The sequence below is a fragment of the Pteropus alecto genome, unplaced genomic scaffold (genome assembly GCF_000325575.1).
Source record: "Pteropus alecto unplaced genomic scaffold, ASM32557v1 scaffold88, whole genome shotgun sequence".
Classification (NCBI taxonomy): domain Eukaryota; kingdom Metazoa; phylum Chordata; class Mammalia; order Chiroptera; family Pteropodidae; genus Pteropus; species Pteropus alecto.
Window position 1 is genome coordinate 9,512,520 of NW_006494611.1, and position 26,729 is coordinate 9,539,248.

The 26,729-nt window shown below is 38.8% G+C and overlaps 1 protein-coding gene across 3 annotated transcripts in view; it reads left to right on the plus strand.

Annotated features, from left to right (window-relative positions):
- Positions 1 to 15,321: 15,321 nt before the first annotated feature.
- Positions 15,322 to 26,729, plus strand: part of DNMBP (dynamin binding protein) — a 62,047-nt gene continuing 50,639 nt past the window's right edge. For all 3 annotated transcript variants that reach the window (XM_006925888.3, XM_015599935.2, XM_015599936.2), the window contains exons 1-3: positions 15,322 to 15,476; positions 17,189 to 17,311; positions 23,957 to 25,966. In XM_006925888.3, coding sequence (XP_006925950.1) covers positions 15,332 to 15,476; positions 17,189 to 17,311; positions 23,957 to 25,966 — 2,278 coding nt within the window. In that variant the 5' untranslated portion in view covers positions 15,322 to 15,331. The remainder of the gene's footprint in view (positions 15,477 to 17,188; positions 17,312 to 23,956; positions 25,967 to 26,729) is intronic.

Here is a 26,729-nt window from a genome sequence, read left to right on the forward strand (position 1 = left end):
TGTGAACCCAAGAAGTTTAATATGAAACATTAAAAAAAAAAATGCTGTGAAATGCTTCTGTCTCTGATGGAATAACTGGTATCAGACTTATACTCTCAGTGTAAACCACTATGAAACTGGGGAAAATACGTGAGGCAACTGTTTTCAGGCACCGAGCAACAGGCAGCACAGGGCTGTGATCCTGGAGAGAAAGGAAATACCGGGTGAGTCCCATAGTCACTCTGGCTCTTTGCCTGGAGGCACTTTCCCAAGTACAGCCTAGAGAGATGGAGTTCAAGTGAGAGCAGTGGTCTCACTGAATTGAGGAGGCCGAGATTAGAGTTTGGGGCTACTAAGATGGCAGAGATTTGTAGGCCAGGGTAAGGAGGAGAGGAATAGTAAATGCGTAGAGGGACAGGAGTTTGCTTGGGGAGTTACCTCAAATCTTTGGCCACGGGTTGGGCCAAGCATGCACAGGGCTGGACTGTGAGGTCTCACACAGAGTGGCTGCTGTGGGGCTAAGAGCGGAACAAAGACACCTGAGGGTGCACAGTGCTAAGAAATGTTGGAGTTCTAGTCCAGCCAGAGTGAGAGACCTTCATGGGCACTTGAGGCATTCATTTGAGACCTCAGATAGGACAGCTTTAGGAGTGATAACATCCTAGAATAAAGGCCATACCTCAAGATTAAGGGCAAAGCCAAAATAGACCCACCTAAATGGTATAGAACCAATCCTAACAGGATCAAGAGGATCTTCCAGTAGTTTAATTGCTTGTCAAACCAAAATTCAAGACGCATTAAAGGAACTAATATAATTCAGACTGTGTACAACACATTATCCACATGTTAACATACAGTAAAAATTACTAGAATACAAAGAAGTGAAAATACGACAGATAAACAGATATATGACCCATACTGTAGGGGAAAAGACACAACACATGATGTGATGGCCCAAGTGATGGATTAAGTACACGAGGAATTTAAAACAGCTAATGTAAATATGTTCCGATATTTAAAAGAAGAGATGAACATAATGAACGAATAGATGGGGAACATTAGCAGAGAAATGGAATAAAAAGAGCCAAATGGAAATTCTAGGGCTGAAAAGTACCATAGCTGAAAAAATGATTAACTAGATGGCCTTAACAGAGCAGGAGAGACACTGCAAAAGAAAGGGGCCAGTGAACTAGAAGACAGATAAATAGAAGTTATCTAAACTGAAAAACAGAGAGAAAAGAGTTGGGGGCAGAGGAGAACAAAGCTGTAGTAACTGTGAGACAAAATCAAGTAGTTTAACATGTCTAACTGGAGTCCTATAAAGAGAGGAAGAAATAGTATTTGAAGAAATAATGTCCAAAACTCCCCCAAATTTAGTAAAAAGCATCAGCCCACAGATCCAGAAAACTCAGTGAACTTCAAATAGCGTGTAAATATGAAGAAAACTATACCTAGACTGGGGAAAAAAATGGCGTAGATGATTAGAGGCTTTGTTCATCTCTCTTGCGACCAAATCAAAGTTGTGACAAACACAGAGCAAGCAGTGAAGAAAGTTGCCTGGGATCTAGATGAACAGAAGCACTACAACTAGGGAGAGAAATAATTAATTATCCTGCAACGGAAGACACAAGGCTGCCTGGTCCCTAGCAGCTGAGTGGAGCAGAAGCCATAGCAGCGGAAGCTGCAGACACCTCTTAAAGGGGCCGTGTCCACAAACATACTTTTGCAGTCATGGACCTGCTCTCTCTGAGCATCAACACTGGGTCAGCTGCTCAGGGGGCTCTAGGGACTTACACGGGGACAATGAGTTGTTGGAGTGAGGGCTGAAGGCAAGGATCAGAAGTGCCAGTGGTATCCGTTGTTCCTGAGTTGACCCTTCCCCCCTCCCAATGTGCAGACTCAGAGCCGCTGAGATGTCATCAAACTGGATAACAGAGGTCACTCAGCCCAGAGGATTCTTGAAACTCCGCCTATCCCAACTCCTGGCCTCACTCAAGCCACATCCACGTGTATCCTCAGCAAGTCAGGTATTCCTTGCTGAGCAGCGCCAAGACTCTCACTAGTGGCAACTGGCCTCGGTTTTGGCATGGTTTCTTGAGGCAACTATAAGCACAGCATCTGTAGATTGCTTGCTGAATCTTAACAGGTGGCCCCAGAAGTGCATAGGCTTGGGTTAAATTTGGCCTGCAGCTGAACCCCTCAGGACTGCACCATTGGACACCTACTACACAGAGACTTAGGAGCTTTGCTTAGTACATAGAAACAAACACAGAAAGGCAGCCAAAATGGGAAGACAAAGAAGCAGAAACCATATGAGAGAACAGAACAGAGATGAAGGAATAATGGAGTCAAGTAATCTAACATGCAGAGTCCAAAACAGTGGCTATAAAGATGCTCGATGAACTTAGGGGAAGTATAGTTTAATTCAGTGAGAACTTTAACAAAGAGATAACAAACATAAAAATGGAAATGGAAATTCGGAAAGGGAACCAGTCAGAAATGAATACATTATCTGAGATGAAGAGTATGTTAGAGGGAATAAACGGAATGGATAAAGAAAAGGATCAAACTGCCGATATTGAGTATGGGGAAGCCAAGGACACTCAATCAGGATGGCAATAAAAAAGAAGCCAAGACTATAATAATTTAAGGAGCCTATGAGAGACTATTAAATGTAAAAATATCCATGTCGCAGGGGTACCTGAAGGAAAACAAGATGTCGAAGAGCTATTTGAAGAAATAATGACAGAAAACTTCTCTTACGTGGTGAAGGAAATAGACATACAACCCCAGGAAGCTCAGAGAGTCCCCAAAAAAGACAAACCCAAAGAGGCCCGCACCAAGACACATGATAATTAAAATGCCAAAGGTTAAATACAAAGAGAACCTTAAAAGCAGCAAGAGAAAAGCAGTTGCTTATCTACCAGGGAGCACCCATAAGACTGGCAACTGATTTCTCAGAAGAAACTATTCAGGACAGAAGGGTTTGGCACAAAATATTCGACGTGATGAAAATCCAGGATTTACAACCAAGAGTACTTTGTCCAGCAAAGCTATCATTTAGAGTCGAAGGACAGATAAAGAACTTCCCAGACAAAAGTAAGCTAAAGGCATTTATCACCACCAAGCCAGTATTACAGGAAATGTTGGAGGGACTTCTTTAAGAAGAAAAAACATGTCTCAAAAACATAAATAAAGAATGGTAATAACTACATTCCTATTAACAAGTACCTCCAATGGAAAAAAATGAAGTGTTCCAACCAAAAGAGAGAGTGACTGAATGAATAAGAAAACAAGACCCCTACATATGCTGCCTACAAGAGACTCACTTCAGATTAAAAGACACACACAGACTAAAAGGAAGAGGATAGAAAAAGATATTGCCTTGATGGATCTAGAGAGTATTGCGCTGAATGAAACGGGTTGGATAGAGAAGACAAATATCACATGATTTCATGTACATGTGGTATCTAAAGAACAAAACAACAACAACAAAAGCAGAAATAAACTCAAAGATACAGAGAATATTTTGAGGGCTGCTAGAAGGGAGCGGAGTTGGGGGGACGGAAAAAAATAGGCAAAGGGATTAAGAGGTACAAATGGATAGTTGCAGAATAGACATGGAGATGTAGAGTGTAGCATAGGGAAGATGGTTAATGATGTAATATGTAAGGGGGAAAAGGGGTACTAGATTTAGTGGGGTGATCACTTTGCGAGTTACATAGATTTCTGATCACTGCCATACAACTGAAACTGGTATATTATTGTATGCCAACTATAGTTGAAAAAACTTACTGAATTGTACAATGTAAATATGAGTAACTAATTGTCTATTATGTTTCAGTAAAGCTGGGCGAGATGGGGGAAGCAATTAAAGAAATTCTTTTAGGGTAAAAAAAAAAAAAAAGAAAAATACACCTAAGCACATTGTAATCACCTGCTGAAAACCAAAGATAAAGAGAAATGAGGAGATGTTGGTCAAAGGATACAAACTTTCAGTTATAAGGTAGATAAGTTCTGGGGATCTGATGTACAGCTTGGTGACTGTAGTTTACAATACAGTTATATATACACGTGAAAGTTGCTAAGAGAATTCAATTTTAAATATTCTTACCACCAAAAAATATATAATTATGTGAGGTATAAATGTGTTCACTAACCTTATTGTGGTAATCATTTCACAATAGAGAAGTGTATCAAATCATCATGTTGTACACCTTCAACTTACACAATGTTATATGTCCACTATATAAAAAAAGAGATGTAAATATGAAGATGTTGATATGTTGAAAGTAAAAACAAAAATAGAAGAAGACCATGCCAACAGTAAGCCAAAAAGCTACTCTGGCTGTATTAATGTCAGAAAAAGTAGGCTTCAAGGTAAAGAGCTTTACTAGAGATAAAGAAGGACATTTATTATGATAAAAGGGTTAATTCATCAAGATGGCATAAAAATTCTACATGTGTGTTTAACCTAATAACATAGCTTCCAACATGCATGAAGCAAAAACTGACAGAATTAAAGGGAGAAACAGACAAATCCCTATAAGAGTTAGAGATTTGACATTCCTTTCTCAGTATTGACATAGGTTAAAAAGTCAGCAATAATATGGATATAATATGATATGTCAGGATATAATAAGTCAGGATATAATATGATCTGAATGATGCCATCAATCACCTTAACCTAACTGATATTTATGGAACACTGTTCTCAACAACTGCAGAATGTACATTCTTTTCAAGTGCACATAGATACTCACTAAGATAGTTCAGATGCTGGGCCACAAAATATCTCAATAAATTTCAAATAATTAAAATGATACAAGTTATATGTTTTCTGACCAGAGCAGAATTAAACTGGAAATTAATAACAGGAAGATCTCTGAATATTTGGAATATTTGCAAAGTAAATAACATATTTCTAAATAAACCAAAGTTAAAAAAGGAAATCACGTGGGAAATTAGAGAATATTTTTAGTTTAATTAAAGAGAAAGCACTGCATCAGAATCTGAGATGCAGCTAAAGCATTGTTTAGAGGGAAATTTATAACTTTAGATGCTAATATTAGAAAAGAAGAAAGGTTTAAAATATGTTATCTAAATATTCACAGGAAGGAGAAAAATTAAACCTAAAATTGAAGGAGGGAAATAACAAAAATAATAGAAGAAATCAGTGAAATAGAAAACAGACAAACACATTTAATAAATGTAGACACATTTAATAAAGCCAAAAGTTGGTCCTTGGAAAAGAGTAACAAAATTAATAACCCCCTAGCAAGACTAAGAAAAATAGGAGAGAAAATACAAATTTTCCATATTATTATAGATCATACAGATGTTAAAAGATTAATAAAGCAGTATCTTAAACAACTTTATGCCAGCAAATTTAAGCTTGGATTAAATGGACAAATTTCTTGAAAAATACAATTTGCCAAAACTGAGACAAGGAAAAATAGAAAATTTAGATAGCCCTATATCTGATAAAAGTATTGAATTTTTAATTAAAAACCTTTTCTTGAAGTACTCCAGGCTTATATTATTTCACTGATGATTTCTAGCAAATATTTAAGGATAAAATAATACCAGTCTTACAGACTTTCAGAAAATAGGAAGAAGAAACACTTCTAATTCATTTTATGAGGCTCGTTTAATCCTTATACACAAATTTGACAAGGACATTTAAAGAAAAGACTATAGACTAGTGTCCCTTAGGAAGGTAGGTATAAAATCTTCAACAAAGTAGTAGCAAATCGAAATGTCCACTATAAAAAGAATAACATATCCTAAGCAAGTAGGGTTCCAGGAATGCAAGGTTGATTTAACATTTGAAAATCAATGAAATTTACCACATTAACAGGATAAAGGAGAAAAAAAAATGATTATCTCCGTAGATGTAGAAAAAGCATAAAATTCAACACCTATTCACGATTTAAAAAAAAAAAGAAATCAGAACAAAACAGTATGTGGAGTTGGAGCAAAGTCCTGAACTATGACCTCTGTTGCCCTGGCAGGAATCCCAGTAATCAGACGTGCTAGCTGCCTAGATGGCCCAGCAGAAGACTCTGCAGTCTCGAGGACACAATTAATTGGCCTATGATTACAAGCATTTGCTGTTTGTTTGGGAATTAATATTCTAGCTTATATCAACTTCCAGACATGACTGTTAGTTTCTATAGCAATTTTGTACTCCTGTTAAAATATCATCTTTGTTCTCTATTATAGCAGTCTGTAATACAAATCTCTCGCCTAGTTCTTCTCCCTTTTCTTATCCTAGCTGCTATTTGTAACGTTTCACTCCCAGATACACAGGTTTCCATATAGATATATTATTTCCTTTACATCATATTGTCGCCTCTCTTCTGTCAGAGATCTCTTTTATGTCAGGGGAACCTTTCCACTGTTGAATTTTAAATGTGAACATCCTGATTTAAGACATTAAATCCTCATCGTTGCCATCTGAGGAATCCCCTGTTTGTTGGGTTTGCTTTGTCTTGGCATAACTCTGAATAGAAACTACAAGAAGATTCCATATACATTTTTCTGCTAAGTATAGTGGCCTCTTCTGGTTCTATACATGGCAAGTTTTAATTTTTGGCATTTGTTTGTATAAAGCTGCTGGTCCCTTTTTTCCATGATGCTTGGATGTCGGTGCTCTTAAAATGATCTAAATCACCCACCCTGAGAATGTAGTTATTTTAAACTCCAATTACAGGTTTTTTTCCTCCTTATTTTTCTTCCTCTGAATCTTTAGTTTTCTGAATTCCTTTCCAGATTTATCTAAAGTACCAAGAATACTTTAAGATAGTCTGAAGAGTAGAGAAACTTCTCATGTCTTTTAAAATCTTCTTTAGCAGAAAAACCAGCTTGTACTTAAAACAGATAAGGAAAAGAAACAAGATGTCTACCTTGCAGATCTCTGTGCATTTATTAACACTGGGTTAATAAATTTTCTTGGCCTTTCCTGGAAACTCTCCTAAACTCTGCCTGTTTTCACATGTTTGTTCTTGCTTTCTGCAGCCTCACCCTGAAGCTTTCATTTTATGGTTTTATCAGCAGTTCTGCAACTACTATCTTATGTATTATCTGGGCATTTATTACATACACAGCATATTGGAGCTGTCAGTTTTAATGTGTCACTAAATTTTTTAGCTTAGACATGTCCAATGCATTTAGTTATGAGTCAGAAATTCTTAAATTTCCTCCCATAATTGAGATTCATGCATAAAATTTGTGAACCTGAGAGAGAACTTAAGGAACTCTTAGGTTGACCTGTTTGAAAATGTTTCTTTAATGTACATTTCCTCAAATTTGGTAGGTTCTGAGACCTCAATCCTGGGACCTCCCTCCACTAGCGCAACTTTGTTGAAAAGACAAAATCGATACAGAGATTTATAAGCAAATTTTTAAAAAGTAGCTTAAAAAGAAGAAAAACATTAGCTTAATATGGGGGGTGGGAGGTGAGGGTAGAATCTTTAAGTTAGTTAAAATAGCTATATCTCAAGAGTCAATTCTAAAACTTGCTTAAATAAATATATGTATTAGGATGTTTTAGATGAGAGTTGTTCAGTTTAAATCCTGAAAAGGACTGACGGACCCTTCCACAACTGGCACAAACTCTGATCTATATCTTGTTCCATCTGCTGAAGTTATTGCCTTCCAACTTAGGATGCTCCAATGAAGCAAAATCTCATATAAATTGTAAGACAGTATATAATAGCAGATTCCTTTGCTACCCTTGTTTCTCTGATCACCTCACGTAAGTCAGGACAGGCTTTTCATTTTTTCTTACAGTCCAGCATTCCATAACCTGCTTATCCAAAGTGCAACGTGTGAGTCTGTGTTGCTGCCATCAGGAGAACATGGCAGGTAGGCAGAAAATGCTGTTGAAGGAGGGCAAATGGGCCCAGGCTCTGCTACTCAGCCCCATGGGGAGCGCCATGATCAAGAAGGGTTCTATTTTTCCTCTTCATCCATTGCTAGTTGACTGAGTAATCACCTGGCAATGACTGCTGACCTTCTCTCTAAAATGAACTCCAGTGACATAAACCAGAGGAGGAAATGCTGTTTTCCTAGCTTTTCTCATTTCCTTCCTGACACAGATGAGACTTCATTTTCTGATACTTCTTATCCTTTCACAAAGGAAAGAGACTGTTCATTTTAGCTCCGTATTGTCAAGAATAAGAGAACTGTGCAATTGCTTTTGGGTTTAAATATTCTCATTTTTAGGACTTGAAATTTTAAAAATGCGTTCCCATTCCCAAATGGTAATATTTTCTGGAGAGTTCAGTTCCAGGACATAAGAAAATTTCTAGATGCTCATGAATACATATTCCACTGAAGAAACCTATACTGAAGAGTCCCCACAAAGAAGAGCCTCTTCCTCAAGCTCTACTCAGGTAGCGATATACCTGCGCTGCTCCAGCACTCCCCCTTTGCAGGAGCAAACAAGAAAGGAGAAACCATAGTCTGCTGTTTTTCAGTTCAGGAAACCCCTTCAGAAATTTTGTTCTGGAAGTCTAGAATTTAGGTTTATACTATGAACTGGGCAATATTAGGAAGAAAGTAGAAGGCGTCACCATTGCTTTTTGAAAGAATATAGTAAATTTTCAAAACTCTAGCACCTTGTATCCTACTTTCCAAGTAGTAAAACATTGCTTAGAATTTCGAAATAAGAATTCGGAGTTTGGGTCCTATGCACCAAATTCATCAAAAGTGGGGCTAATTTGAGGGGGAAGGTGGATGTGGGGGAACCCAGGCATCAATATATTTCTAAATATTTTTTAAAGCCTTCAAAATTTATATGTCTAGCTCTTATCTCTCATCTGGATTTAGAATGGTAGATTTAGGAAACTGATTTTGTAGTTTCCTGTATTCTCTCCATTTTTTCCATGCATAGTTCTCATAAATCCTAAAAATCCTTTTGGAGATGTATCCATGAGGGGCCCAGCAGACTGTACAAGGCACACACAAACTGAGTAATTTGAGGATGTCCTACTTAGAATAGAATGGGCAGGGGAGCTACCCCAGGCCCAAAGGGGCAGAGAACCAGGTGGTTATCTGACTCAAGAGAACGCTGTTTTGCAGGGGGCCTTTGACGGTAGCTGTGGCCTTTAGTAGAACAACACAGCCACTCACAGTCCAGTGGGGAAGCAGCCAGGGGAATAAATACCCCAACCTCACTGGCCCTTTACCTTCAGATCTCCTACTGGTGCCACCTATTGGCTGAATTCAAATGGAAGCCAGAGGCAAGGGACCTCCTGGATGTAGTTCTTGTGCGTTAGCCTCATGAAGCGCAGAGCAGGGTGGGGAAGGGTGGAGGACAGACCTAGAGGGGACATGGAAGATACAGCACATGTCCCAGGTTATGATCTTTTCCCAAAAGACTATACTGGAAATGACTTATTATGCTGTTTACTATCAGTATCTATGAGGTTAAAAATTTATAGTTTGCGATGTCAGAAGATTTTTTAGTAAATTATATCTAGACTCATAGATATGTTGCTTATTAAAAACTACTCAAGTTTTTCAGGTCTTTCACGTTCTCTCACATTTTATGACATAGATTTAAAAACCCTTTTTATTTGGTAAATATATATAACATAGAGTCTACCATTTTATCATTTTAAGTGCACAATTCTGTGGCATTAAGTACGTTCACATTGTTGTACAACCATCGCCACCATAGTCACCATAGTCTTCGGAACTTCTTCGTCTTCCCAAACTGAAACTGTATCCATTTCTGCCTCCTCCCATCCCCTGGTAATTCTACTTTTTATTTCTATGAGCTTGACTACTCTTGATACCTCATGTATATGAAATCATACCGTATTTCTTTTTATGACTTAGCATAATGTCTTCAAGGTTCATCTTTGTGTAGCATGTGTCAGAGTGTCCTGTATGTATACACCACATGTTGTTTATCCATTCATCTGTCAATGGACTCTTGGGTTGCATGAAATACATTTTTAGGTGTTATTTTATTTCTGAATATTAGTACATTTGCTCTGATGGCTTTACCTTTTTTATGCCCAGTCTGGTGTCTCACAAATCTACAAGATAATATAAGAGCAAGAGCCATTGGAGCTGAGACATGACAGGTGGGTGAGCAGGAGAGAGGGGCATCATTTGGAGGAAGCAGAGAGTGGGGAGTCTTTAAATATGTGGAAAGACAGGAGAATCCACCATAGATAAAAGAAACAGCATATAAACAAAGGAGCAAGTTCTAGACAGAAAGTGCTTTATGGGAGCAGAGAGCATTTTGATTAGATAGGACGGCACTGAGGACTACTTAATGAATAAGTGGCATGAGAGATGGTTAAAAAAATGGACGTTTGACCTGAAAAAATGTGCTGTACCAGATAAGTTTAGAAAAGTTGGATTAAAAAGAATTCTTGGCTAGATTGTTTCAGTCTTTGATATACTGGTATATTTTATGCTCCTCCAAGTGGGAAATATGGTTTTTAGCCTTGTATTTTGGAGCACGATGAGTAGTATCCTCAGAATGTGTTTTGGGAAAATGGTGGGAACCAAGCTAACCTTCCTGGGGACAGGAACTGTAGCTTATCCCCCACACAATATCTTGACTGTTCCTTAGTATATCATGGGAATGAAGTTGGATTAAGAGGTAGTCCATAGAAGTGAGGTACTAAAAAAATCACTGCAGATTTAAGAATCAGCTTCTATATGTCTGTCTCCCTCCCTCTCCCCTTCTCTTCCCCCTCTTCCCTCCTCTCCCCGCTGTCTTCTCCCTTCCTCTTCCCTTCCTCTTCCCTCCTCTCCCCGCTGTCTTCCCTCCTCTCCTTGCTGTCTTCTCCTCCTTCCACCTTCCCTCCCTCATACCTCCTTCCTCTTTCCTCCTCTCCCCGCTGTCTTCCCTCCTCTCCCCGCTGTCTTCTCCTCCTTCCTCTTTCCTCCTCTCCCCGCTGTCTTCCCTCCTCTCCCCGCTGTCTTCTCCTCCTTCCACCTTCCCTCCCTCATATAAGCCTAAGAATCTCCTTCGAAGGTTAGTGGTCAGTGGTCATGTTATCTGAAGGGTTTTGCTTTTTCCTATGTAGGGTAGATACTTTGAGATAGGAGGCCAGTTGCTTAGGACAGTAGAGGAGAGTAAATGCTCCTATCAGCCACCAACAGGATTAGGGAATAAATATTTAAAGAATACTGGGTTAAAGGGTCATCAAATGATTAGCTGACTCAGTAGAGCCAAATTTTTAGCTTGTATAGCAATTTGATTCCATTTGGCTTGATAAATATTTGTCGAATATGTGAATGAATAATAGAAAATAGGAAGGCCTTGTAAATTCTTAAGCAACTGAGTAATATGTAAAAATTAACAGTCTAAAAGATTAACCAAGTTCACTGACAGATTAGTGGGGAGAAAAGAACTATACTTTTGACCAAGAAGAGAGAGAGATGAAACTTCCAAAAAAATCTATAAACAAATAATAAACTCTAGTTAAGATATATATAGTGTGTGTGTGTGTGTGTGTGTGTGTGTATGTGTATGTGTGTGTATATATATATATATATATGCCAGAGTACTGAAAGGAAATGTCTATGGTTTATTTTGAAATGTATTGAAAATAAAATAAAATAAATATTTGAAATGCACCAAAAAATAACATGGATTGATAAATGGAAAAAGAGGTAGGCAAGTGATAAAGTAACTGCAGGAAGATGCTAATGGTAGAATCTAGGTTGCGGGTATAAAATTCTTTCAACTTCACTGTTTGAAAATTTTCGTAATAAGATATTGGAGAACCAAAGAGAGGAAAATGGAAGCCTAGAAGATTTTGAAGGAGTAATGAGTGAGATATAAGAGAAGCAGTGTCGATAGTAAAAAGAACATGGGCATTGGAATCAAACAGATCTGAACTGAGGTTCTGGCTTAGCTGTTTGCTAGAGAGTTAGGCGTGTTGCTCAGTGGTAGTGCTGGGATTTGAACCCAGGCACCATGGCACTAGGGCTTGGGTCTCTACCTTGTGGTATGGTGATGATACGAGCTCCTAGCTCACTGTCTGGCATGTGATAGATTCTTGAATGGTAGCTGTTGCTGTTAGTGTACTTACTGTCTGTGGGCAGCAGAGGATGAAGGCTGAGATTTTAATGTTTGATCTGGAAGATTCCTATGACACTGTTATGCAAGCTGGAAGGTAAACTATTTGTGGAGACTAGATAGTTTAGTTTTAGATAAGTGCAAATGGAGATTTTGATACGAACGATTTCATATATTTTCCTAAAGTTCAGTAAATCATTTGTTCATCAGATATTTGAGTGTTGTATGTGTTGAGCACTACTCTAGACCAGTGAAAAAAACAGCCCCAAATCTCTCTCCTTATAGAGTTTTACATGTTAAAAGGGCTCGAAGAATTAAGGATCTTTATATTTCAAATGCAGAATGACTCTCCAAAGGTGAAAGTGTAGGCATTCACCAGCAAGAGAAGAAGGTGTTGTTTTCACAGCAGACTTTTCCGATGTCCCTGACATCTTGCCATAAAAGCAGTTATTTCCTCTGCTTTCTTTCAAGCCCATCTGTGTTCTGATTTCCTCTGCAGTTCTTTTTACTTCCATCTGGAGTTAATGGAACAGCTTATATAAGCTATTTAGGATTGTTTCAAAATATATGTTCAGGCATCTAAAATGAGACAGATAGGAACAATTATAGTTGCTTTTCATAGTGTATACTGTGAGCAGAGAAGACTGAGATGAAATCCATGATATTTCACTCTAAACAGAGGGCATTAAGATCTCCTTCCTGGTCTCATGTATGAATCCTGTAATTTAGCCAGGCTCTGACTTCAGCACCCTTCCAGGGTGTGTATTCCTTGGCAATTACATACTCATTCCAATAGGGTAGGAGGTCAGTCAGTAAAAGTATTTTTTGAGCCAGACCCTCCTCTGTTTCTGAGTTATTTTCTGGTAGAGCAAAAAGGTTCTCAGGGAGAAGCTTTAACTCTTTCAGATGGCAAAGGTTACTTCTCAGTGAAAAGGGTAGCTCTCTAAGTCATCCTACAGGGCTTATGTGAATTCTTTACTTGGTACTTTAGATAATGAGGTATATATGTAGTCTAATGGAATTGGAGAAAACGTAGTAGAAGGAAAATAATATCCACGTTGGCCTAGTCTTGAGGCGTTCTAATAACGTATAGATGGCAAAGAGGTTTGCAAAATATTATGTTTGTTTTAGGAAAAATATATTTATGAAACCACCCTTATGTGGAAATCTGACATCTGGCAACTTCAGCCTTTTGGAAGACAGCCAGAAACTGAGAACGGGGCCTCAGAGCACATAAAAAAATAACTGTTGAAAAACTCTAGCACTAACACATGTATTTTACCACCGCAGAAGACTTTGTAGCCTCTCATTTAGAGCTTGTTTACTTTTTATTTATCTGGGAATTTTGAATATTTTTGGCAGTGTATGCGTGGTTTCCCTTCCCTAGCAGATTATAAACAACGATCTAGAAAGAGGGTGGAAAGTTGACAGAGGAGACAAACTGATAGCAGAAGGAAGGCTGACATCAAAAGAGAAAGACCTAAAAGTTAAACAGTGCTGGCATTATGTATTACAACACAGTACAGTCACTATGGTCTTCATAATGAGCTTGCATCCATCAGCCAAAGAGTAAATCATGTGCAGTGTCTTCTCTTCTGTTGAAGAAGGCAGGGAGGTACATAATATGTCTGTTTTTAAACATGGTCCAAGTTAACCAAGTTTTGAAGGTTGAAATGGTAAATTCCGTAGTGCTTGTATACTTGAAGTAGCACATCCTCTGGTGATACTGTATCAGTGACATAGATTTGAGCTTGTAGCTGATTGTGGAAATGATGGTTAGTGGTAACTGCCGCCATTTATGGAGCACCTACTGTACCAGCCCTGTCCCACGTGCTTTCACACCATCAATGTCCTGGATTAGGCTCTGGAGACAGACAGATCTGGCTGCCCAGTTTCATCTCTGACTTCTGTATGACCTTGGGCAGATTACGTCACCTCTCTGAGCCTGTGTCCTCTCCTAAAAAACGGATACCCATAATATACGATGGGGTTGTTGTGAGGACTCAATGAGGGAATTACATAGTACATGTGTGATTATAATTAGATTATTTTTAATACTTAAAGAAAATATGTGGTAGGAGAAGGCAGAGGATGTGGGGAATGTTACTAGCCACTTCTCTCTTCCACTGTACACCCAAGTCATCTCATTATAGAAAAAAGTTCCGGTAACACAAAGATATGCTCCTTTTACTTAACAGTACAAATCTAATACATAATATTTAACTGTGTTGCAAAATATGCAAAATATATATTATGCAAGATTCATTAAAATCTTATTGTCACTCTGTGTTAATATACCGAACTATATTTATCATAGGCCTAACATGTTTGTCCACATCATTGTTTTCTTAGATTTTAAACTCAACAGTTATAATCATCTTTTTTTTTGTAATTAGGCACTTAGTGCCTTTTGAAATAATTATATTTATATGTGAGATAAAAGTTAGAACTCCCATATCTACCAACACCAATGAATATTTGATAAATAAAGAACACAAATAAATAAAGAAAAATAGGCTTGGGGCCCAGATACTCTAGAGATCTTCAACTGCTCCTTGTAAAAGACCTAGAGAGAAACGTAGCTACCCACAGCTGATTGTTTACAGGTGGGCACATACTCTGTATTTTCTCCCTTTCTGGTGCTTAAACACACCTCATCTTTTTATGGATTTTTACTTTTCAGTACATTTGAAATCTCAGCCGTTGAGGAATGGTCCTACTGCTGTTCTTCACGTCACGTTACTTTTTTTTTTTTTTTTTGCAGACACAGTCTCAGTAGGTAGGAGCCAGAATGGCCTCTGTCTGAATCCTGGCCCTGTGGCTATGAACTCTGTGAATTTGGACAAATTAGGTTAACCAACTTGCTGAGCCTCAGTATCCTGATTTTAAAGATGGTTATGTGGAATAAATCAAATGCCGTATTTAAAATTCCTACTTTTTAAATACCATATTTAAAAAATGCCCTGTTGCCTGGTACTTGAAAAATGTTCATTTCCTTATTGCCCTCTTCGGGCATATTGAAAAGTCTGTATTTCCCAACTTCTATCTTTTCTATCACTCAGGGGTGTAAGTCACTTTTTCGTTTTCAAGTCCATAATGACTTTGAGAATCAAATGAAAAGTAGATGAAGAAATTATTGTTTTAAATGAAATAAAAGACAGTTTGAAGTCAATAGTTTTGACTTCATTATAAATATAGCTTAAGCTTTATTATTTTCAAACAATAGGTCTGTATTACAGTAACTTAAATATTTATGATTGCCCATTTCTTTAAACCTTTCTTTCCAGATTACCAAACATGGAACCTGGCTCAGTGGTTCGAGCTATCTTTGACTTCTGCCCTAGCGTATCAGAAGAACTGCCTCTCTTTGTGGGAGATATTATTGAGGTGTTGGCTGTGGTGGATGAATTTTGGCTTCTAGGAAAGAAAGAGGATGTTACAGGTAAGAGGCTCATAATTCGTTATACATAAAATGGACCACAGGCCCTTTCTTCTTTCCACATTAAAAATAAAGATTAAGTGGGAGCCTGAGTCAATAGACTTCAGAATCTCTTTGTGTTTTCTGTAAGTATTTACTGTGGTTTCTACCAGCAAGGAGAGAATGTCTGTTACCATTTCATCTCTCCTCACTCGTTCTTTCAAAAGGTTGGGATGGTTAGATTCCAGCTGTCCCCAGCCCGATTTTCTGTTCACTTCTTTACTGTCCATTCCCAGGTCTTTATCCTTTATATTCAACACCATTAGTTTTCTTATGAAAATACATATTACTCCTCTTTTTAGAACCCCCTGTTGTTTACCATTGCTTTTCGCTAACTTTTATCTCTGATTGATGGAACATAAGGTGCTCTCTACTATATTTTTTTCTGGCTGGCTTCTTTTAACTTTTCCACCCTTTCTTTCATTCTATTCAAGGGAGCATGATGCATCCTGTTCACTTCTTCATATATCCATGGTTGGCTCACGTTTATTAAAGCTGTCCTCTCCCCTAAATGTACCTACCTCCTGTTCTCTATGCACTTGTTTTCTTTTCTTCTATTCTTTTAAATATACTTTAGCACCAATTTCTTGCATTAATTAGCTTAGGGAAGAGTGGAAGTTTGTGCTGTGCACCTGTGTTAAATTCAGTCCTTAATTTATGTATGTTTATGTATGTCTGGGCTGGAGTGTGCTATACTGTTCTTAGAACAGACTCTATTCACACTTAACCCACATTTGGGAGAGAATTGATTATTTCCTAGTAGAAATGATATCGTAGCGGAGACAGAAATGATGAGTAGGAGTTAGCAAGGCAAAGAGGATAGGCAGAGAGAATTGCTCGCCTAAAGGCCCTGGAGCAAGAGAGAACATGGAGGGACTGAGAAAAGTTCAGTATGGCATGAAGTATGAAGGTTGAGGAGGAGGAGATAGTGCTCAGGAGATGAGCAGAAGTTAGATCATGGAGGACAGAGTATGCCATGGTAAGGAGTTATGGAAATAGGAAACCACTAAGTGCTTTAAGATTTTTATCAGATTTTTAGAAAGCTTATGGTTACAGATTGAAGGATGATAGGAAGGGACAAAACTGAAGACAGGGAAGTGGCATAGGAGGTTGTTACAGTAATCCAGGTGAGAGATGCTGATGGCTCGGACCAAAGTAGTGGGTCTGGAGGTAAGTGGACAGATAGAAGACATATTTAGAAGTTGGAATCAATCAAACTTTCTGATCCTTTCCGACGGACAGGCCCTGTCTTTCTACTACTACCTGTTAAAACCCTACCTATCTTCAGACTCATGCTATCTTTATCATAAAATTAAAAGTTTTTTTCCTAACCCATTCTCTACCTTCTCTGAACTTCCATAGCAATTTGCATATCTATGTTGCGGCACTGGATTTCAGAATTGAATTATTGGTTATGTCTGAACTAGATTTTGTCTGCACTAGACTTTCAGATCTTTGAAGGCCAAGACTTTCTTACTCATTTTTCCCTCTGCAGTGTGCCTTGCATAGTGTGACACCCAATACATGCTTATTGGATTGAATTGCATTCTCTGTGTTCTTACTTGGCAAATTTTTAATTCAGAGCGTATAAACAGGCTCAGAAAAAAAGTTTTTTGTTCTGGTACACAGACAGAAAAAGAAATTTCAATATTGGAAATATTTGCTTTTATTTTCAGGACAGTTCCCCAGTAGTTTCGTGGAAATTGTGACCATCCCCAGTCTAAAAGAGGGAGAAAGACTATTTGTCTGCATCTGTGAGTTTACATCCCAAGAATCGAGCAGTCTTCCTCTCCATCGAGGTAAGTTCATCATCTAAGAGTAGACTATTTAAAATTAGATTGGTGGAATTGGACCATTTTGACAACTAGATATTTTTTGGAGTTTTTAGAAGTAGCTAACCTCTAGAAAGTCTTCAGCAATACCAAGATAGTGCTGACAATGACAATACCTTATACTTTAGCAACATTTTACAATTTCCACAGTGTTTTCTTGCCAACGTATTTATAGCATTTGATCCTCAACACAGACCTGGGAGGTAGCAACATGGGTATTATTAACTGCATTAATAAATAATGAAAATGAGATTTAAAGAATTGTTACCTGCAGATAAGAAGTTTTGGCCTCAGAATGTGAAGTCACATCACCTGATTACCAATCCAGTATCCTTTTTCCACTGCCCCATGCGGTGGCCACATGTCAGACTACATTTATTTTTTTCTCTTAAAAACTGATCTTGCTTTGCTAACAATATTACTATTAATGCATAATAGTAGGGCAGAAACTGTGGTGCAAAAAGAGACATGTAAAATAGCCCCATTTTACTACTCTACATTAGGTACTGTTATTAAAGTTCCTATCAGAACCAGTTTAAAAGGAGGCAGTTTCAAACAGGTAGTCATAGCCATGTCTCGGTGATATTCCAAGTATTTCTCACTTCCTGTACTCTGATAGACACTCTACGGACGGACTATAAACCGCTTCAACAAGTGTACTTGATTAAGTCCATACATTTCTGCATAAGCACAGACAGACACCAGTAGTGTTCCACAAACTTGGCTTATGATCAGTGCAATTTTGTGATGACTCAGAATAGTCATCAAAGTGGTAGATTTTATTGGGTATGTTATTAGTATTGTGCTTGCTCTTTTGAGTATGGCAATGAAGGGATAGGCTTAATTTCTTAAAACGTGCATATATGTGTGTGAGAGAGCGAGTGTGAACGTGTGCACGTGCAAGTGTATATGCAGGGAGAAGGAAGAGGAGGAACCTCACTAACCTTCCTAACCCTTAGTGAGAAGAAAGGAATATTAGATTTTGACCTTAATCTCAAAATCAGGTTTGAGAGTTTCTTACACTTGACTTTACACTGAGCCTCTAGCTCTGTTCTGTGTACTTCCTTGCTAATCATGTTAGAAAGGCAAATAGAACTAAATCATGATATTGTAGCAGGGAACCTTATCTGTCCCTACTCAGAGCTGTCCTATTGGAGGGCTGTGTTCCACGTCAGGCCGGTCAGAGGGAGTGGAGAAAGGGTTTTCCCTGGAGCTGTGCAGAGGACGTAGACGACACAGGCTGATCCTTTCCTAGACCTGGTCCCTGGAGCAAATAGTGGGTGTGGGAATGTACTAAGTGGGAATATGCAGTATGTCTACAACGTTTGAGGAATTTGAGGGCATTGCTTCTGGAAGTAGCTTTTACATATCATGCAATCAATCAAGTCTTAGGTACTAAAAAGAGAATTTCGTGCTGAACGCCTTCCCTGGGAAGACTAGTCTAATGTGTCCTGAATGTGCTTTGCAGTTACCTCAGGGATCCCAGGGCCACTTTAGATTCTCAGGAAGACCCTGGCGTGAATCACCTGTACGAGGCTGACGCAAGGTCTGGCTGGGTCCTGGAATCTGTAGATCTTATCTTGACCGGCTTTTAACCAGTGAAGCCTAATGAGCTTATAGATGTTAGTGGAGCCCAGAGGAAGAGGGTACAGCCCAAGGGGGACACAGGAAAAGAGACTAGACAGAGATGTATTAATCATCAGTGGTTTTATCTGGTCCTCTTCCCCAGTAAGTGCACTGACTATTTAGCTCTCTTTTCTTGTATGCTTTTCTCATCTCTTTTGGCTCTGTATCCTCCAGTTTGAGGATGGGGAAGTTAGGCGTACCTATGCAATTTGCCTTTTTCTGGGAAGCTGAGTGGGAGACACAAATGACTTTAATTTCTCTTGTTTTCTGTACATGACAGTCCACACTAACAGATATTAATTTTACTAATTGGAAACAACATTATTAAAAAATGAAAGCACAGCGAGTTTATAAGACTCAAGTCTAGGCTTCCTGATTTTCAGGTGTACTGCTTGGAATGGCCTTTCTACTTCTTAGACTGAAAATATCTTTTCTTACTATATCAGTGGTTCAGAGCATGAGTTGTATATATTCCTATATCCCTGTGTTCTAGTACTGTGAATCCTGTTCCCTAAAACTTTTGTGATTTAATATGTCAGGACGGGATTTGGAAACTTTAAAAGCATGTGAGATCATGTCTGAGATCTGTTTATTTTACTATGCTAACTCTAATTAATTTTTATTTACTTGCCTTTCAGAAATATGGGGATTAATAAGAGAAAAAAATGATGTATTTTTAATTATAAAATTATTTTATAAAATAGGTAGATATATATGTATTCAGATAAGGCCATATAGCTCAGGGGATAAGGATCCTGATGTCCCTAGATTTAAAGCCAACTCCACAACTTAATAGCTGTGACTTTGGGCTTGTTACTTAAGTTCTCTTGGCCTTAGTTTCCTTATTTTAAAATGAGGCTAATAATTCCTATCCTGGGGCAGTTGGGAAGATTAAATGAGGTTATACATGTAAAGCATCTGACATAAGGTAAACACTTAATAAAGATTAGCTACTTTTACTATTCTTAACCCGGGATTCCTGGAGTTCATAGATGTGCTTTAGGGGACCTTGGTTCCCAATAATTTTGTGAAGTTTTGTGTGCATGTACATTTTCCCAAGTAGATTCTAACTGGAATCGGAACCACTAGTGGTTCTTCCAGCAGGTGTCACCCTTCTCCTTCCCCCAAAGCTATCCACTTGCTTTGTACTGTTACCTGTATTTTGAGTTATATTTAAACTCAGCAGTAAAGTTATCTCTTAGAAGCATCGATGCAGGTGGGCAGGGCCACTGACTGTCTTAAAACATAAAAGAGAGGGAAAAAAAAGAGAGCGAGAGAGAGAACAACAAAATGAGAATATGACAAGGAAAAGACAGAGGAGAGAAAAAAGAATTAATAGGAGTTATAATATATCATTAATAATTGCCTACATAACACAGAATACTTATCCCTTGCCTAAACCTCGTGTTTCTAGGCTACCTCTCCAACCACCAAAAAAGACCAATAAAAAATTATATTTATCAGTCAAAGCACTTGTGTCATAAATTTGCAATGTCATGTGTGAGATATCAGGATTAAGGTTCTGATATGGCTCATATGGAAACCTAAGCACAATATCTGGTCAATCTGCGTAAAGCACGCAGTCCCCTGGGCATTAGGGTTCAGTGAGAGACCTAACTCCCACAGTCAGTTATATTCAGATTCTAAGAAGATTTGCATTTGTTCTTATCATCTTATTCCTAATGAATTTCTTATTTAAATTAAAAAATCCATCCAGAAGAAACAAGCAGTGTGGTAACTGGGAATAAATGTGCATGAGTGAAAGGCTCAGGCTGCCTAAGAGTCACCATACTTCCTATTTTTCTGTTCTCCAAATCTGGTCACTGTCTTGCAGGAGTTCCCCATGTTGTTGTTTCAGAAGTCTGGAAGTGACCACTAAGTAGCCTCCATTCCTAAGGAATCGCCTAGGATGCCAGGGGAATAGCATGACTCTCTGAAGAAAATGAGAGACTCGTGCAAAAAAAAAAAAAAAAAAAAAAAAAAATACAGTAACAGCTATAAAATAAGGGTGTTGAACAAAGTTATCTCTAAAGTACTTTTCAATGTTTAAATAGTGATTTTTTTTTAAAAAAAAATCAATTTTATTATATAGTAATAACCAACAGAATGACAGTCTGCTAGGTAATAAAGCTTCTCAAAACAGTCACCCAGCTGAAAATAGGAAAATAAGGCCTATTTAAAGGATTTCATGGAGATCTGGCAAAACAAGGAAAATATTGTAATTCTACAGTTTAAGAAGTCCAGTTCATTTCAAAGGCTGTTGTGTGGGCGTTATGTCACGCTTTTATTCTTCTGATTCACCAAAAGGTCTCTTGTGTTTGAACAATAGCTGTGTCTCTATTGAGTTCCCACTGTGGTCCTGATGGAATTGCCTTAGATTTAGTGGGGAAAAAATATCTCTTGTAATTCTCAAGATCCCATACTCTGACCAGTGAATACCGAATCATAAATTAAATGAGAATAGAAATATAGGACCAAGACCCTAGTTTTCAGGAACATCTAAGCAAAACAGTATTAAATCAGTGAAAATGTATTGGGTGCCTACCCCTAAAGTGCAAAATTTTACGTTAGGTGCTATTTAGTATATAAAGATATAAGTGTCCAAATTAGTGATATAAGGAATAATTTCTTTAATAGTCAGCAGATGGCCCAGATGTATGTGGGCTTCTAAGGTTTTTTTTAGAAAAGCATGCTAAGGTTTCAGGTGGAGAGGCTTGAATGAGACAATGAAAGTTCCCTTGTGTAGAAGAGGGTCTCATAAGTGAGGTAATATTGTGTAGCTGGGGTTTGGGTCAGAGGAGATTATGATGGAATATGAATGCCAAATTGCACTGAGGTGAAAACATAAGTTTGGGTCAGAGGAGATTATGATGGAATATGAATGCCAAATTGCACCGAGGTGAAAACATACCTTTAGGTAGCTTAGCAACTAAACATCTTAAGAGAGTGTCCAAAGCAAACTTATTTTTTATATATTTCAGGTAGTAAAAATAGGATTATTAGAGAAGAAGCCTTTGGCAGTAGGAAGAAGCCTTCGTGCCTCATGATAAAAGTTTGAACAGGGAAGGATATGATAAAATTGGTATAGTTTTAATTTTAGGCATGAATCATTTGGTAGACTAGATGAGATAGTGTCTGTGGGCAAGGTTTATAAGAGAGAGATGATGGGAGTTGGAATAGGGTGGTTGCAAAGAGCAAGTAATAGATGGAATAAATATTTTGAAAGAAGAAATTAGAGGAAAAAAGAAAGTTAGTAGCATAGAGCTAGTTTTGGAGGGAAGATAAAATTCATTTACTAGGGAGTTGGAGTTGAAGAATCGTCATCATTAGCAGATGGAAAATGAATGCTTGCCACGTGAAAGGCATTGTACAGACTCCTGAAATACAAATGAGAAATGGTACCTACAATAAGGAATCTGTTATTCACTTGGTGGGAAGATAGGACAGACTTAGTTTTTTTTAAAAAAACAAAAGCGTATAAGTTGATACTCTAAAAGATAATCCAGTTTTCAAATATGCTTGACTGAAAAATGACTTTTATGATTTTACTAGGTGCTTTGTTCTCTCTTATTTTACTTGGGCCAGTTACACTGTATTCCTTGATCACTTCTACTCAAGAAAGTAAAGTCGTGTGCCTGATCTCTTCTGATCTCAGAAGCTAAGCAGGGTTGGGCCTGGTTAGTACTTGGATGGGAGACCACCTAGGAATACCAGATGCGTAGGCATTAAAAAAAAAAAAAAAAAAAGTTGACTTAGGTGTCGAGTAAGAATTAAGTTAAAATAAGATTAAAACTGATAATCTACAAAATGAATAGTTCATAATCAAATCATTAAAAGTTTGTCATGAAACAATTTATTGCAAAACTATAATTTTTTAAAATTAAAGTGAATCCTTTAAGACTGAACTTTAATTTCATTTTTTCCAGAAACAAACGCTGTCTTCCTATCCTTTCTTTACCTTAACTTTTTCAACAGTAAGACAGATGCTAACTGTTTAGCTTCTATTTTATGAAGATAACCTGAAACACCAGTATTGGAACTATAGGCTCTTTTCAAAAACAAAAGCACTGATTGCTAGAATATTCCTTTAAGATTTCATTGTGATGTATTTCCAGGGTAAGAATGGTTCAAAAAGGCCTTGAGAAAATAAACGAGGAGTTTATTGCCCACACTTTATGCCTCCAGCAAAGAACCTTTTCCTGCAGCTTTCATTGTTCTATATTTGATACTGAATGTAATTTAGCATGAGAAATTAGATCTATCTATTCAAAGGACTATAGTGGATATGAATATACTGTTTATCATTTATAAAGTAATCTAGTGGCACAGACTGTGAGGATATTGTTTATATTAACATTTCTCACATGTTTTGATCTTGGGATTCCTTTATTCTCTTAAAAGATATTGAGACCCTAAAGAGCTCTTGCTTATGTGGGTCTACTAATATGTACCATATTAGCTATAAAAACTGAGAAATTTTAAAAATATTTATCGATTCATTTTTTAAAACCCATGGCATAGTAAAATAAATAGAGCATTTTTATGAAAAATAACTAGTTTTCTAAACAAAGAACATTTGGTTCTCACAACATTGGTTTATATTTTGTCAAATCGCTTTAATATTTGGTTTAATAGGAGGAGACTGGATTCTCATATTTGTATCTGTCTTCAGTCTGCTGCAGCATGTTGTTTTGACTGAAGTATATGAAGGAAAAAATGATAGTTTTGACCTAACAGACCCTCTGAAAGGACCTTGGGGAGCCCCCCTCACCAGGGTCCAGTGGACCACGCTTTGACAACCACTGGTTTACCAGAATGTTCAGTATATTGTCACTAAATTGTCAAAAGTATTCATGCCCTTAAAACTCTAGGCATATATTTCCTGGAATTGGATTGATGTTTAAAATCATGAGTTACACTAGTAGTTGTAGTAATGTTCTTCTGGGGTGCCTACTGAGGTCACTGTCTTTGCTTCTCTTCCTTTAGGTGACTTAGTGATTCTCGATGGCGCTCCCACTGCTGGCTGGCTGCAGGGCCGAAGCTGCTGGGGCGCCCGGGGCTTCTTCCCATCCTCCTGTGTTCGGGAGCTCTGCCTCTCCTCACAAAGCCGGCAGTGGCACTCACAGAGTGCCCTGCTCCAGATCCCAGACTATTCAATGGGACAAGCCCGGGCACTGATGGGGCTTTCTGCCCAGCTGGATGAGGAGCTGGACTTCAGAGAAGGGGATGTGATTACCATTATCGGAGTTCCTGAACCAGGCTGGTTTGAAGGGGAACTCGAGGGTCGAAGAGGCATTTTTCCAGAAGGTTTTGTAGAGCTTTTGGGGCCCTTGAGGACTGTGGACGTGTCGGTAAGTTCTGGAAACCGCGATGACTGCGTCATTAATGGTGAAGTAGATACCCCTACAGGAGAGGAAGAAAGGGGACCAGAAGAGGAGGACGAGCAACCAGGGACCTACGGAATTGCCCTCTATAGATTCCAAGCCCTGGAGCCGAATGAGCTGGATTTTGAGGTCGGTGATAAAATCCGGATTCTGGGGACCCTGGAAGACGGCTGGCTAGAAGGATCCCTGAAGGGCAGGACAGGCATCTTTCCTTACCGGTTCGTAAAGTTATGTCCTACAACAAGGGTGGAAGAAACCGTGGAACCGCCACAGGAAAGCAGCCCTACCGTGGTCCCTGAAACGTCTTTGAATGGCTCAGAGGACTCCTTAGGAGCGGAGGAAAAAGGACATGACTCTGCAGAGGACACAGCAGAGAAGTCCAACTGTGTTATTTCTGAAACATCCGCTTCTCCCCCAGATCGTCTGACCTCTGAGAATGAAGTGAACAAAATCTCTCATCTGTCTGAGGGCACCCCCGGGGGGTCCCCACAAAGCCAAGGCGCAGGGTGCAAACAGCCTCTTGCCAATGACTCTTCCACAAAGGACCCTTCAGAGGTAGTCAGTGGCGTTTCCTCCCAACTTCACGTACTTTTTCATCCTCAATTGCAGAAAAACCACAATTGTTCTAGAGCAGGAGGGAGCCACCCAAGCTCAGAGCACTTCTCTGACCTTGTCCCTCTAGAAGCAAGGACTAGAGACTATTCTAGCCTACCTTCCAGAAGAATGTGCTCGCAGCCGAAAACCCTTAAGAAGCCAGTGTCTCCTCTTCACAGCAGTCTTTCTCTTTCAGCCTCTCAGGGGGTCAGACCTAGCCAGTGGAGCCCTCAGCTCCAGGGCTGGGCAAGGTATGCTAAAAAACACCACACGCCCAAAGAAAAAAATGCTGCCTGCTTTTGTTCTGCATCAGAGAGATCAGAGATGAAGCCTGGTCTGCAAGACAAGGCGCCCGCCATGGAAGCAATGGCGTTCCCACAGGGAGAGGGCAGCAGTGACCTGGATTCGAAGTTGACACAACAGCTGATGGAATTTGAGAAGAGCTTGTCAGGGCCTGGCACAGAACCAGATAAAATTTTGCGCCACTTTTCAATCATGGACTTTAGCTCCGAGAAGGATATCGTCAGAGGTTCCTCAAAGCTAATCGCCCAGCAGGAGCTGCCTGAGAGGAGAAAGGCTCTGAGGCCACCGCCACCCCGTCCCTGTACTTCAGCATCCACTTCTCCCCACTTGCTGGTGGACCAGAAGCTGAAACCCGAACCACCGTTGGCAGTACGGCCCTCTCGCCCAGCCCCGCTGCCTCCCTCGGCACAGCAGAGAATGAACATGGTACCCCCTAAGCTCCTAACCTGTGACCATCCTAGCTGTGAGACACTAGAAAAGGAGGCCCCTGAGAGTGTGGACAAGACTTTGGACCAAACTTCCCAGTGTCCCTTAGTATTGGTGAGGATTCAGGAAATGGAACAGGACTTGGATATGTATAGCCGAGCTCAAGAAGAGCTCAGCTTAATGCTAGAGGAGAAGCAAGAGGAATCCTTAAGGGCAGAGACCCTTGAGAATCTTGAGTTCTACGAGAGTAACATCGAGAGTTTGAATATGGAACTCCAGCAACTTAGAGGTAAGTGATGAATTAATATATATTTGTTTCTTGATACTCATAAGTCCAGGTAATAGCCTACTCATGTTTTTTAGGGATATGTTACCATCTTTGATTGACAATTAGAGAATGGTTTGCTTTTTCGTTACCTAATTTCTTATTCTGTCGCCACAATTAGACTGCTCTGTCTCGATATGTCCTATGACTACTGTGGCCTCCTGACTTTGTTTACAGCTCAGATAAAGAATCTTAAGCCTTAATGACATTCATACCTTCTATACTACTGTGACATCTGTAGCAGTCGTGCAGATGGGAAGTCTCCAGATATAACTTTCTTTAACCAGGCTAAAGACTGAAGACATCTAGGCTAAAACGCATGAGAAAACTGCATCTTGTGTCTTTGTGGTCCAGGGACTAGGTCTCAATATCAATAATAATAATAATAATAATAATAGTAGTAGTAGTAGTAGTAGTAGTAGTAGTAGTAGTAGTAATAAAAACAATAACAACTAACATTTATTAACTTCTTAATAACCATTTGTTATCATTTGTTTACACAAATCTTCACAGCCACCTTGAAGGTACCACATCATTCATATGGCTACTTTACAATGAGGAAACTAAGACTTGTAAAGATTAAGTAACTTGCCAAGAGAGCAAGGATTTGAGCTCATATTCTTAACTACTCTGGTTTACTACTTCCCACTTTGCACATTCAAAAATTCAAATGCCGTCCCTTAATTTGGGGGCAACCAGCCTCTGGAGACTTCCCTCGTATTCACCA